At 43.6% G+C, this 14827-nt stretch overlaps 1 protein-coding gene across 1 annotated transcript in view; it reads right to left on the reverse strand.

Annotated features, from left to right (window-relative positions):
• Positions 1-14827, reverse strand: part of ACAD9 (acyl-CoA dehydrogenase family member 9) — a 360785-nt gene that overhangs the window by 307850 nt on the left and 38108 nt on the right. Inside the window, exon 3 of the mRNA XM_078661437.1 lies at positions 2729-2830. Coding sequence (XP_078517563.1) covers positions 2729-2830 — 102 coding nt within the window. The remainder of the gene's footprint in view (positions 1-2728; positions 2831-14827) is intronic.

The raw sequence follows: 14827 nt of genomic DNA on the forward strand, positions 1-14827 counted from the left end.
TTAAAGATATGGACGAACCCGGCAGCCATATTGACCCGAGATATAATATCAGACTGCTTAAAATGTGATAGGGCACATTACATACCATGGCTGAAAGCAGTAAATGAAAGTCTAACAAATGTAGGGCAAGGTCATCTGTTTACATCCCCTAACCTTATAGATCGTTCACATAAGAAGTGTATCAAAAGGGCTTTGTACAACCTGTATAGAGAAAAACATGAAAGGAAACATTTTCCAAAATGTACGGTCGCAAAATATATGGGCCATCTAGAGCTCACTTCTAGTTACTCTGCCCCGCCCCAGAAATACCTACGTTTAAATCTTGGTAGATGGGATAGAAGTTTATTGTTCCGTTTCCGGGACGGGAGCATAGTAAATTTGTTACATTTTCCACTGGGTTATAATAAACATTTGGAAACGTTAGGTTGTCCATGTAACCCGACTATGAAACAAAGCCTCATGCATTTTATGTTCTTCTGTGATTTTTATAAATTGTTTACTGTGCCCTTCTTAATGCCATATTGCAGGAAACACGATCTCCTAGATTTTAAGATTGCAATGAGGAATTTGCTAATGTTAGGTACTGATGAAATAATATTTAGAGTGAGCTGTTTTCTCAAAGCTGCTGTTCGCTCACGAGCTACTTTGCACATTGATTGATAAGAACCCACAATTTGCTTATTGCACTTTATATCATCTTCATTTTGCACATTGTAATTTGCACACATATATTTGTTCGGATAGTTGTCGATGTTTTTAAAAACTTTAAAAAAATACTGTATATATTGACTTGTCTTTTTTAACATGCTTCTGTATTTTTGTACATCAGACAGATTATACTTATTGGTTGTTCATTCTTGTATTGTACTGTATGCCATTGCATTTGTTGTGTACTTTTATGGATTTATTTTTCCGAATAAAGATCTTTGACTGACTGACTATAGGTGACAACTTCTGGTGTGTGCTAATATGAGAGCAATACACACACAAAAAAAAAATCATGAAGGTGCATCATAGGTATGTTGAAATCCACTGGGAGAAGTTGGACCCCTGAAAGGGAATATCAAAATGACTGTTAAGCTATTAACCCATCACATTTCACCAAGAAGTTCTCTTCTGTAGAAAGGATGAATGAGAACGTGTCAAATACTGGCCAGAGCTCAACTCGGACTACAGGGAAGGCAATATGGAGGACCAAGAAGGTGAAAGCATACAGTTTCAGAAGGTTCCTCCAGTTAAAGAGATTCCCTAGTCAATTCTTCCTTTGGGAGCAGCCCACAGACTGACTCAGCAGTCTTGGGGAAAGTGAAGCGCAGATCTACAATGCCACTGCATGGTTCAGTGAACTCAAAAACCCTTATGGCACTTGTGTGGTGAGACAGAGTATTTTTTTTAAAACCAACCCTTGGTATTGCACACTAAAAACTACCTGCTAAAGTTTAGAGAACTATATAAACCTCATTCTTCACATGCCAGTAAGAGTTCCAGCTTCTGCTTGGTTTTAGTTAGCACCATAACACCGTTTTACTGGATAACAGCTTTCTATTAATCACAAACTGTTTATAACAGTTGCACATGCACAAGTTATGTGCACCTCAGTAAACTATAACTGGTCAATTTCTGTGGTGTTTTAGTTTAAAATGTTAGGTTTAAACTGACATTTCCACCTAACTATACTGAAACTTTAACAATTGTTTTTTTCAGTGAATTTCCGATATTTTTTAAGTGTAAAGTAAGGCACCGTTACCATTTTCAAATATAACATCACTTTAACCTTTGGTTCTTCAGTCAATTTCTAGGTTTTTTTTCACTTAATTTAAGATTTTATTACCATACTCTCACCAACCCCCACCCCCATGGGCAGCCAATCTCCAACGGACACCCACCATTTTTTTTCTTTTTCCCAGACTTTTTGGAGTCCTGTGGTACTGCGGCAACCCTCAAATTCTTCTTTTTTTCCATTGTTGGCTGGAGAATTCCTCTAAAACCCCTACTCAAGGGCCAAGGTAACCCTAACCTGCCCCCTTGTATTTTTTTAACATTTTCAGGACACTGGTACCAACTCCCCATGTATTGTAATGGCGGCTGCAACATTTCTTCTGTTGTTGCAGCCCGCTAATCAGGGAGTTCGCGCCCAAGGGTCCGATCTCGGTCCCATGGGAGCGAAATGACCGATGGGAGAGAGAACCTCTATTTTTTTAATTTCTAGTCCAGCTCGACTTCCGAGGGACCCCTGTGGAACCAGCTGTCAATATAATTCTATGTTTTCAATCCTAATCTCTACAAAACTACTGATCAAGTTTACTCTAAATCACAAAAAGCTATTTTCTTCTTGCTAAAGATCAAGCTTACTGCCAAAATTGGTGCAGTTTTGTTCAGCCGCCTTTTCAGCCTAGTTGTGTGAAGATTCATCAAATGCCACCAAAGTTATTAGCATAACAAAAAACGCTCTTCCTATGGAAAGTTTACCTAACTATAACTGCTCTGTAAAGACCACCACTGTGCAATATATAACAAAACAGTATTTTCGGTTCATACCAATGTATGTGTAAACTGTCAAATCCAATTGGAATAATGATAAGAATTGAGTGCAACTCAAGTTAATTATTTAAACATTAATATTCTAAACAACAAATTACGTCTGCTGTCAATGCGCTGGTGTAGCATTTGGACGACAGATGCACTACATGAAAGCTTCACTTTATTGTCTTGTTATTTTCCAGCTTACCATACTCCTCTGGAACCTGCATGCCAAAGAGACCAAGGTTCTTCAAACCATCTAATGTTTCTTGAGGGATTTTAGCATCATGATCAATTTTCTTCGAATCAACTGTAAAGGAAAGATTTCAAGGAAATATGAATAATTATGCATTAATTTTCTTCAACCTTACATCCGCTACATATAAAAATGGCACAATTATGGACAGAGAATAGAAAGAAACATACAGAATTATACCAAACACCAGTAAGATATGGCAGCTATGTTGAAACCAATGGTAAACTAATTGTAATCATGACTAATTTTATTTTAACGACTTTAAAATATGGTGATTTTACTAAGTAAGGGTACGCCTCTAGGATCATGTATGCTGTTTGCTAAATATGAAATGCGGTAAACAGGACTTGCTGCACAATGACATTTTTCATAACATGAAAACAAGGGTTTACATAACAAAATACTCCCATTTTCAATTGTGAACGATAGATCCAAGCCTGTGGGCAAAAGGCAAAAATAATTTGATCCAAACAGAAACAAAAGTGAAACATGAATATGGCTACAATGTTTTTAATAAAGTCTATTTAAGAATATAATTATACATATGGGGAGGTGCAGGGAAGAAACTTGCACATACTGGCCAAGGAAAGACCAGTAGCACCCATTCAATAGGTGGACCAGCCATAAAGCCATACATAAAGCAACCGGTTGTGTACGGCTCTGAAATAAATAAATTTAACTGAAAATTAAGCTGATTGTGTAGGATCAACAGGGCCATTACTGGATTTATGTTTCTACTGAGCAAAATGTTAGGGACTAACAGAAGCAAATCCCAAGAAAGGACATACATGTCAATGTAAACATTTTTAGGACAAACACTTTAGTCACATAAAACATCTCCATTGATCGGCCATTATATCTGACACAATAATACAATGACTGCATTATAGTTCTGGACCTGGAGGAAATTTGGGGATAAAGGCATGAGGGGTACACCTAAGGTATGCTAACCTAGAAACGCTATTTATTTCCTGTCCGAACTGCCAAAAACTTTTATTCTACCATCAACTGTGAAAAATAGCATTCTTCTAATGGATGGGGGCAGTTTACTTAAGGGCATTTCACAAAAACATCCCATCTAAGACAACCCTAAATTCTGTGCTTGCAGCTTACTTTTCCTGGTTCCCTTTTCCTGAGCAGCATCAAGGTGCAACCCTTTCATAGGGAACCATTATCTTTCTTTGGCTTCTCAAGTTCCTCTACGTCTGCCTTTGGAGTCTCTCTTCGTAATGTCAATCAAACAGTGTTGGCCAGGACCTTTTCCATCCATTACTTGCAGCTGTTGTTTACCCTTAATCAATAGTCTTGTGAGAATGCGTGCATCCGGATCCTCTTCATCCATGGTACTCGTTTCCCAGGGGGTCTCTTTCCAATGTGCTGTGGAGATAGAAATGTTTCTGTTTCCATAACATAACACTCTGAATTCCTGTGGGAGGTGACCAATGTATCGCAGTCCTAGGTGCACTCCCCAACCACTTTATGGTAGCCAAAATTGTTCACCATGGACAGCTGCTATCTGTATATACCAATACGCCAGCCCTGGACAGATATTCACGTCATACGATTGTGGGGAAAACTAGTGCGTAGGGTGGTATCTTACAACCGGTGCATAGTCTCATTCTACTTAGCCCCTTTTTTTCCAGACATCATAATTTGAAGACTCAATTTGTTATGGACAAATGCACCGCGTTCGTCATCCATCTATGCTCAACTTATTGGGCTATTTGCAATTCCATTAACCCACTCTTTAAAAACAAAGAGAAAAAATGACATATAAAATTAAACAACCACCAGAGGACAAAAAAAAACTAGAAAACCTAATATAAGCGAATTTACAACCCTTTTTTAACGGGGAACTAGCCAAACTGAAGTCAATCTAGCAGCAATTTAGAATGCAATTGGCACAAATTGGCAAAGGGCAATGACAAAAAAACAATATAAGAGACATTGGACAAGGTACCACAAAGGAGTTAGGAGCCAAAAAGTATTACCATTCCAAGCACTTTAAAAAGACACCTAACAAAACAAGATCTTCAATATCTACCTGGAGCTGACCAACCCAAACATTGTCCCTTATATGGGTCTATGTTGAGAGCGCAAGGACACTGTTTTTCTTTTTTGTGTCTAAATTCTTCAAAATCCCCAACTCAACAATGTAATTTATTTTCCCCATCCTTTTCTTCCCATTACCTCATATCCACTTCAATCTAATTTCACTAGTTTGCAACCAGTGTTCAATGCAGCTGTCCAGACTGGTCAAAACAATTAAATAATGTAACCTGCCATTGGGCCGCTTTAAAGCTCCGATCATAAAACAGATCTTCCAATGGTTATGGTGTGCTGTACCATCTAGTGCACTGTCCGCTCACTTTGGAACTGATTAAGCTATCTTGAAACATTCTGTTATCGCATCACTGCATAAGAAACCATAAACTGACCAAAAAGTCAAATATAGAATTACAACGGCTCTCAACATTATCACTGAAAAGGGATTATCTAAACTGCTTCAACAGTACATGGAACTCAACCAGATACTGTATGATGACAATCGAAGTTCAGGCCCAGTAAAAGGGGTGGGGGTTATGCCACCAAGGCAAGGTTTGGAAGGATCCCTTACTGACCCTGGATAAAAACAAGAACGTACACCTCACAATCTTCTGCTGTTCAGCATTCTAGGAGACCATGGACCACAACATCACACTAGGAAGACTTGAAGAGTAGTCAGGAATTTCTGGATCTGCACTGGAATCGATTCAACTAAGTCAGTAAAAACTTCTGTAGCCTAAACCTAGCATGGGGTATTCCACAACCTGTTTTGTCAGCCATAATGGCCCTGAATTCAGACACCTGGGTCTGGATTAATCTGGGAATAAATTTACAATTATCCAATAAGATGCAAACAAATGGGGCTTAAACAGGGGTGCATTCTTGCACCCCTTCTGTTCAACATGAATGCTGAAGACATGGGTCAATTTCTAATGAAAGTGCATTTGTTCCTACTGAGAATTGCCAAGTACCAGTTAGGCATTCTGTAATATGTGGACGATATGGTTGTGTTGAACAGAGTTAAGATTTTACTTCAAAGGTCAATGCAATGGCTCAGAACAAGTTCAGACTGAACAGTCGAATCATCAGGTCTTATGACAGGCGGCAGAGTTGTGCAGGGACTCCTCCACTCAGTCTCCTCTTCAACATCTGTGTGTGCCCTTTGGTCCAGCTCTTCCAGCATGATCAAGCAAACCTCCTATTATATGCTGATAATCTCAAATCCATTTCATACTAGAAGACCAGACAGCGAACAAGGCAAACATACCATCCTGACTGGACCATGTGTTTTACCAGATGAACGAGAGATTTGTTTAATTGAAAAGAGCCAAGTCTGAGACAATGATGAGGTTGATCTCACACAATGGGGATGTAGTTTATTCCTCCCCATTTATGTGATAGCCAACGTAAGTACACCATCAGCCACAACAGTGAAATTAAAGAACTTGTGTATAATTTTTCATGTACTGCCCTCCTTTGTGCCTTAAGTGCATCACTGTACTGCTTTCCCTTTTCCAGTCAATTTTAATTCTCCTTGGAAGACCTGGTGCGAATGACAAGAGCCTTGATGTTGGGAAAAGGAGACTACTGCACAACTGTGTACACCAGCCTCTCAGAGGTTGCAAAGGCTTCAAAACAAGGCTGTGTTTGACCCAAGGATGAACAGCCACATAAAGCCAGCTCAGAAAAAACTTCACTGGTTCTCAGTAGACAAAATAGGTATGTTTAAAGTTACATATGCTTTAGGAAGTTCCTATAAACATAAAACGTGCCTACAAATTAACTAGAAATAACGACGAGAATCATGAACTGCAGCCATACTCACAGACTAGAGTCCAACCTTCACATCACACAGACATTAAGTCTGGCTTGTTTACAGAACTCTGGTGTAAGCTAAAACCAACAACATTCTATACCACTTAATAAGCAAAATAATAAATGATCATGCTTACCTGGCAAAGATCCTCCAAGAGATCACATTCAAGTTATTGTAGACTCTTCCAGAAATCGCTTACCTCCTTGAACATGTCCATAGCATAGCTTTTTGGCCTTTGAAATCTACTGAACCTCTCGTATTGCATTGTCAGACAATTGCATGTGTGACAATGACAGCAGGGGTGTCTAAGCGCTGGAAAAGTTAGTTCTAACAGCTCCTTTCGAATAAGTCTACCGTCCTAGACATCGGATTTGGTTAAAGAACTCTGGTAATTGAGATCTTGCATTATCTTTGCTTTCAAAAAGGGATTGAGACATCAGCATTGTGCAAAACATATTTATTTTTTTAAAGGGGGCTTGTTCGGCTTTAACAGCTTCTTTAATGCAGTTCAAGTCAAGGTTTTTATAATAAATAATAAAATAAATACAATATTATCAAAAATAATTGAAAGTTTTGAATAGCTATGCAATTGCTATGCACAAATACTTTTCAATTAAGTGTGTTAGCTGCAAGTCTTAAGCCCTGAGGGATACCAGAGCAGCCTCTTTACTGGTCTGCATATTCTATAAAGCTAACATTTATTTAAATATTTGCTTTTTTCATTCAACAATGCAACAATAATAAACAGAAAGTGGAATAGTGATTCCTCAACAAGACCACAAAGCCTACATACCGTCTTGCCCCTGCATCTTTTTGTAAGATCCCAGGACATGCTAATGCCCCCTAAAGGGATTTTTTTTTTTAAAGCAATTTAAAAAAAATGTGTGCACTATACTATGATTTAAAGGTAGGTGTGTGGTTAGCCTTCTATTGAAACTTATCAAAGGGAAAGTTGTACTCGTTATATTTCTTTAAATAAAATAAAGATCTTCATGATCCAGGCAGGAGTTTTTAAGATGCATTCTGCTCATTAGAATCCCATTACTTACAAGTGTTTAGTGGAAACTCACCATCCCAAGAGAACCCGAATCCAAATTGGTTGAGAGCTGTTTTAAAGCTACTAGTCCTTGGTCCTAATATGTCTGATCTCGTAGGTCCACCTTCCTTCAATATGAGCTCTTTAGTTGAATTAGGATGCACAACAACCAAATAACATGGGTCTGAACATGTGGCAGTGGCAATTCAAATAGTTCTAAAAACCAGTTGCACTGGGCCAAGCCTCACATTTTAGCTGCTAATCCAGTGTCTGCCTCCACCTATCTGTTAATGTGGTCACAGATTTTCTTTGCGCAACCTACACTACTGCATGAATAGCTTGGCTTGGTAAATTATAGTAAAGGGATTTAGGGGCACAAGGGATTTACAATCCCCTTAATACGCAAACCAGACAATCAAATAGCAATCACTAAGGGTCATATGAATGTACTGCTCCTTTAAATACCATCTACAACTTTGATCACCCTATATATGCCTATCAAATTGTACCATACGGGCTTAAACAACAAGGAAATAGGATCGATTATCTTTTCCTCAGGGCCCTATTGTATTGACCTTTGAAGAAAAAAACTCTATTTAACAAGACCATGCTGTCAACATAACATATTGCACAATGACTTAGCAATTCTCAGTGGGAAACAAATGCACTTTCATTAGCAACTGCCCCATGTCGCCAGCATACATGTTAATCAGAAGGGGTGCAAGAATGACCTCCTAAGCCCTATTGGTTTGCAACTACTTGAAAAATTGCAAATTCATTGCTGATTAATCCAGACCCAAGTGTCTGAATTCAGGGTCATTATGGCCGATGAAACGGGTTATGGAATACTCTATGGTGGTCTGGATTTAGGCTCCATGCGTTTCTACTGACTCAGCTGAATTCCTTGTTAGAGCAGATGAAACAAGAGCATAATAAAACCTGCTACCAATGTGTTGTCTAGGTGAAACTGCTGCACCGAAACCCTGACTTGTAATTGGAAATAGGTTCTGTCCTTCCACCCAGGCCTCCAGTTCAGTCAGCAGGATGCCAAGCATACCATTTGGCTACTGTATTCAAAACGGAAAACAGCCTGTAATTCCTGAGTTCATCCCTAACTCCCTCCTGTAAATGGGGTATAAAATGGCACTGCTCCAATTATTGGAAATGTACAAACTAAACATGATAGAATTGGCTTAGAAAATGGGGCTAAAATTTTGCGTCACTCTTAGGCACATTACTTCCTTCATACATACATAAATTCTACCCAATCTAATTTTTTACATTTTACATCATTACACCCAGCAATTATGCTAATGATGTAAAGCAGCTCCTCAGTCAGGCTTTAAGCGAGGGATAGTCAAAATGTGAATAATTTTATGAAATGCTTGCTAGCAGGTGAAGGAATGGATTGCAGCAAAGAAGAAAAGGCTCAGCGCCAGAATGAACAAAATCATGGAAGCAGATGTCCACACCTGGCTGTTATTGTGATAAATGGCATGCTTCATTTGGTTGGTTGGTTGATAGCTTTATTTCGATATGCAGATACATCTTAAAAAGCATTACATACATGTATAAAACTGCAGATCATCAATTTAAAAATGCATTCAAGGATTAAAACAAGTAAAAAAAGCCATTGATACATACAATAAGTTAATTAAAAATGAATTAAATTGAAATAGACAGTCTTTTAGAGCGAATCAACCATGCCCATTTTAAAAATTTAGAGACACCACAGACTATAGGTGGGGAAGTGTCAGTTAGTAAGATACGTAACGCCACCATATGTTGGCGTGTCCCTAATAATCTGAATAGAGGTTTGAGCCAACAGCTCCTTGGTCGGGAATAATCGGGGCACTCAAAAAGGATATGTGCCACCGTCTCGGACCTTGTGGAGCAAAGGGCACAAAATGGCGATAACTGGACAGGCATTTTCCATCTGGAAAGGAGAACCCCTATCGGAAGAGTACCCACTCTGAACTTAAAGTAAAGAGCCCTATCAATTGGCATGGTAATCAAATCCAGATAGGGTTCGTAAGCCACCACGTCCTTAATTCGTAAAAAAGCTGCAGTGGAGTTGCAGTGACGGGGATTACCGATAAGTTGAGAGGAGACCCATTCCCAGTACAGTTTTTTCAGGATAGCCTTGGGTGGAGCAGATTTTGTAGACCAAGAAGCCCCCAAGCACAGTTCCCCCAAGAGGTTTTTGATATCCCTTAACCACTTAATCTTGTGCCAGCCCCCCATTCCCATCACCTCAGACAGCCCATCGGCATATGATTTCAGTTCTGGGACCCTCCACAAGCGGGCCCATAGAAGCAGCGGCCGGAGGCGGGCCTGGTCCTTGATCGATTTACAGCCCACGTCCAAGAGCACCGGAACTGTAGGGGTGCTCAAGGGGAGAGCCAGTAGGTCTTTCAAAAATTTACTCTCCGACTTGGATAGAGCCTCCAAGTTGCATAGGCCCCATAGCTCCGCCCCATATAACGCTGCAGTGACTCCTCTTGCTTTGTAAATGTCAATTACAGGTGCCACGGACTGTTTAGATGAGGCGCGATACTCCCTTAACAGCGCACCCCCCACCCTTTTATGGCTAAGAACCATCTTGTTAATGTGAGGTGTCCAGCTCATAACATCGCTCATACGTATTCCCAAATAGTCAAACTCGGAGACTTTCTCGAGAGGGACAGAGTTCAAGACTGGAGCGCGTCCTAGTTTCCGTGGTGGGTGCATGATCAGGTATTTTGTCTTGTCCACATTGATCACCAAACCCCTTGCTGAACAAAATCCCTGGAAACGATTCAAAAGCTTCTGGAGACCCTGGGGAGTCTTGGAAATGAGGAGGGTGTCGTCTGCAAACAGCAGGGTAGGGATCCGTACGCCCCCCAGGGAGGGTGCATCTGCTGGTTCTTGAAGCAGGTGCTCTACCACACCATTTACGTACAAGGAAAATAGTGTGGGAGCTAGCACACATCCCTGTCGGACGCCCCTGCAGACCGGGATCCTGTCAGTCTTTTCCCCATTCTGGCCCCAACGCACCTGGGCATAGTTATCTGTGTGGAGTTTGATCAGGAGCGACAGAATGTAAGGGGGCAACCCAAGACCCTGCAGAACCCTCCAGAGTTCCTCCCTAGGAACCAGGTCAAAGGCAGTCTTCAAGTCAATAAAGGCCAGATAGAGACTGCCTTTGCCCAGCACCACCACCTTCCAATGCAATAGCATCAGTCTGAAGACCTGTTCAATGGTCCCCGTTCCTGAGCGGAATCCCGCCTGAAAATCAGACAGGATATGATTTTCGTCCACCCAGTGGAGAATCCTCCCCAGAATCGCCTTCCCCGCCACCTTTTGTGTCGAGTCAATCAGGCTTATCGGCCTATAGTTCCCCGGATTGTCCCGACAACCCTTTTTAAATATGGGAACAACCTCTGCCCCTTTCCAAGATTCAGGAACAGGTCCTCCCTCCAAGATGGCATTCAGAAGGGCGGTTACTAATTTGCCCCATTCAGTCGGGTAGGCTCGGAGTAGGTCCCCTGGAAGCCCATCAGGACCGGCTGCCTTCAAGGGAACCAAGGACTTAATTACATTCACGACCTCCCGTAAAGTGAAGGGGTCGAGAGCGCTGTCCTCTGCCAAGAGGGCCGGGGAAAATGGCTCATTGAGGGACCCTTCTACCGGTGAGTATAAGGCCCTGAAGTGGTTAAACCAGATCTGGGCCGGGATAGTGCATGTCCTCAACGTGCCATCGGGTCTGTTCCTGGATCCCACCAAATTCCAGAAGCCCCTAGCATCCTTTCCTTGACTAGCATCCAGAAGGTCCGCCCAGAATTTTTCCTCCCACTCCTTTTTCGCTATTTTTAAGGTTTGGGTGTAGATCTTCCTAGCCGACCTGGTCCTAGTTTGGGACTTTGATTTAACTGCTTCCACCAGTGCTTTCTTACTTGCCCCACATTTATGGGTATACCAGCCCTGTCTTTTCAATGGGCGGGCCCGTGTCTTAGCCCCAGTGTGTCTAGTTGGGACAATAAACAAATTGCTTATGGCCGTGGTCAAGTCACAAAAGGTCCCAAACACCTCCTCAGGCCCCCCTCAAGGGAGTCCAAAATACATTGGGCTGTGGCCAGAAGTAGTGTTATAGCTGCAACCTTCTCCGCGGATAGGGTGAGCTTTGCCCACTTCAGCCGCCTACCACAATTCGAAACAAATGTTTCCCCAAATTTAGCGATGGTACGGGGCCAAGGGCCCCCTTTACCATCCGACCACCAGGGGGTCATAGCGAGAGAGAGCAGGTTGTGATCGCTCTCAACGGACGTGATAATTTCCATATCCCTCACCGAGCTCTATAAGCACACGTCAAGCAAGATGTAATCAATTCTTGACGTGTGGTTGGGCCTGTTGTACGTATGGGCTCCCGCCTTATCAGAGCTTGACCTCCCGTTGAGGGCCCTCAGATCGAATCCCATGCTAAGGGTGTTAATCTGGAGTGCCACTTCAGTTCACCTCTTGATCGGGGTTAGCTCTAAAGCCGGAATCCCCCTCCTTTGGTCCTTCTCCTCCAGATCCAAGGTGTCGTCCGAGCCCAAGGGCTCGAACGTACAGTTTAAATCGCCCGCAACCAGGGTACATGATTTAAATGGAGATGACCTTAGCAGGCCCTCCAGGAGAGCAATAGTGGGCGACTGTCTACCACCCTTTGTGCCCCGAGCATAGATGTTGTAAATGTTCAAGATGACACGACCCCGGGCATCTTTTAGGGTGATGTTAAGGAGATCAGGGCAATTGGTCTGGTGCTCCTCTACAATTTAAAGAAGTTGCAACCCAGATGAGGAGACCACCCGAGGGGCGTCCCCTCCCAGATGCCGGATAGACAGCAGAAATAGAGTAAGAAGAATATCCCACCTTGTGGGTGGGCTCCCTGCTCCATGTCTCCTGGAAGATGCAAATGGAGTACTCTTCCACAAGGGCATTCCAGTCCGGCAGGGCCAGCTTCCTGTCAATTCCAGCCACGTTCCAGCTGAAAATCCTATGGACTGGATCCGTTACAGCTGGGACGCGGCTGGGCACGACATCGCGGCGGACATCTGCCTTGACCGGAACGAGAGGTCCACTGCCCTCTCCATTGTTACCCCGCCCCCCACCAGGTTCCCGGATGACAGATGGGGCTATATAGTTTATTGTTGGGGTGGATGAGCTGGTCAACAGTGCAGTAGGATGAGCAACCCCGCCCGCTTTATGATCCCCCAAGGCCACCCCAAAAGACATCAGCAAGTCAATAACCTGTAGAGCCCCAGTTCAAACCTGACCAGGCTGCCTGTGGGTGGAACTGTGGTGCCACCGAATACCCTGGGCAACCGCTATTACTATGTTGTATCTCAGCATAGGGTGGGCCGATGTAATTCATAACAGGCCGCGGGTAGAAATAAGTTAAATCCACCACATCAATGCCTGTACCGCCCGCTACTTGGTTATGGTTACAGATTGTATGTGCAACTCTGTTGTCTTTAAAGTGGACTACCACACAATCTCCTTCTAGGCGTTTCTTGCCCTGTCCTACCCAGCCCACCCTACGCACTCCGAGAATCTGCCCATCCAGGCCCCAAGGTAGCGGTTTGTTGGATTTCAACCAATGCAGAGTTTTATTCTTTAAGGCCTGGTGGGTTTCAAGATGAACATCCTTCAGAGGGGGGACATTAATAAGAACAGCAACATATGGGTGGCACTCCGGGGGGAGATTTACTGGTGGGCTCTTCGGAGTCGCTTTCAGCGATATGACTGCTGAAGAGCCAACTCCCGGGCGGCTCGCAGCGGGCTTAGCCTGGGGAGCTAGGCCGACTCCCCTGCCATTGGCCGCTACCTGAACCAACCGTTTAGACTTAGCCAAATCCCCACTAGCTGGTAGCTTGGCATGGCCGGGTTTCATATTTGAAGTTTTTGGTGTCTCAAGGGTGCTTGAATGGACCTGAGTAGTATGGGTGGTGGTCCCAAGTTTGACCGCGGTAGGAGCTGCAGGAGCAATGGTTGAGTCCTTACAGGCTGCAGTAGTAGGTGCAGTCGTTATCAAGGGTAGAGCCTGCACTACATCAACGGATGCCCGCTTACCCATATTCCCGCCCATGCTGTCCTCCTGGCTCTTGACTGGAGTTTAATAAGGGTTTTCATTGAGAAAAAGTTGTCCAGTGTAGTCTGCTCGAACCTGTCTAACCTTTCCCCCAGACCCTTAACTTGATCAATGAGCGGGACTAATAGGGAATTAAACAGGTCCTCAATTTGTTTGAAAGAAGCAGGGTCATGCAATATTGCTGGTTTGTCAGGGGAGTTGAAATATACCTGCGCAACCTCAGGTGTAGTGCCTAGGGAAACGTACCCTTCTCCCATCTCGGGGTTCACTGAGGCTGAACCGTTACCTGATTTAGAGCCCAAACCCCTTGAAACATGCTTCCTTGGGTGCTTGTGCAGTGTGGTGAGGCTACCCTTCCGCGAACTTACAACCCTTTTCCTTTTCCTTTTTGTACAAACTGAGGGTTTGTGGACCAGGCACGGCAAAATCGGAGCCTGGGGAGGGCCTTGGTGTAGCAAGGGCAAATCCTGGCCGATGGAGAGGCACGGGGGATCAAGGGTACGTAGACCCAAGCTCGCAGGACTGGCAGTAAGGGATGGCGATTGTGCTACCAAACTCTCCAACCTATCAATGCTTGCTCTTATAGCAGCCACCCGTGGCTGCTCGACCAAGCCCGAAAGGAGAGGGGAAGGAGCGGGGATAATGGTAGGCGACTGGGCCAGCGCCATAGCACCAAGCGAGGAGCGTCTGGCCGGTAGGAGTTCCTGTGAAAGGTGTCGCTCCGTCATCACAATCTCTTTCTCTATTACGGCAGCTACTCTGGTGATGAATTTGTCCATTGTACCTATCGTCATACTCCCAGGACCCCCCTCACCCCCACCCCTTAATATTTTCCCCGACCGAGTAGACATCGGAGTAGCTAGACCCTCAGCCAATGTTCAATCACCCTCGGGACCTGATGTATCAGATGACAGGGGGGTGGCCCAGCCCAGCCTCTGACAGCCCCTGACTGCCACAGACTGCCCACCCTTTTGCCCGGGCTTCGCTCGGCGTCCCGCTCGCGTCCCGCTACGCGAAAGCCGATCCTTGGTAAAGGGGCGT

This window comes from Lissotriton helveticus, chromosome 9, assembly GCF_964261635.1.
Source record: "Lissotriton helveticus chromosome 9, aLisHel1.1, whole genome shotgun sequence".
Classification (NCBI taxonomy): Eukaryota; Metazoa; Chordata; class Amphibia; order Caudata; family Salamandridae; genus Lissotriton; species Lissotriton helveticus.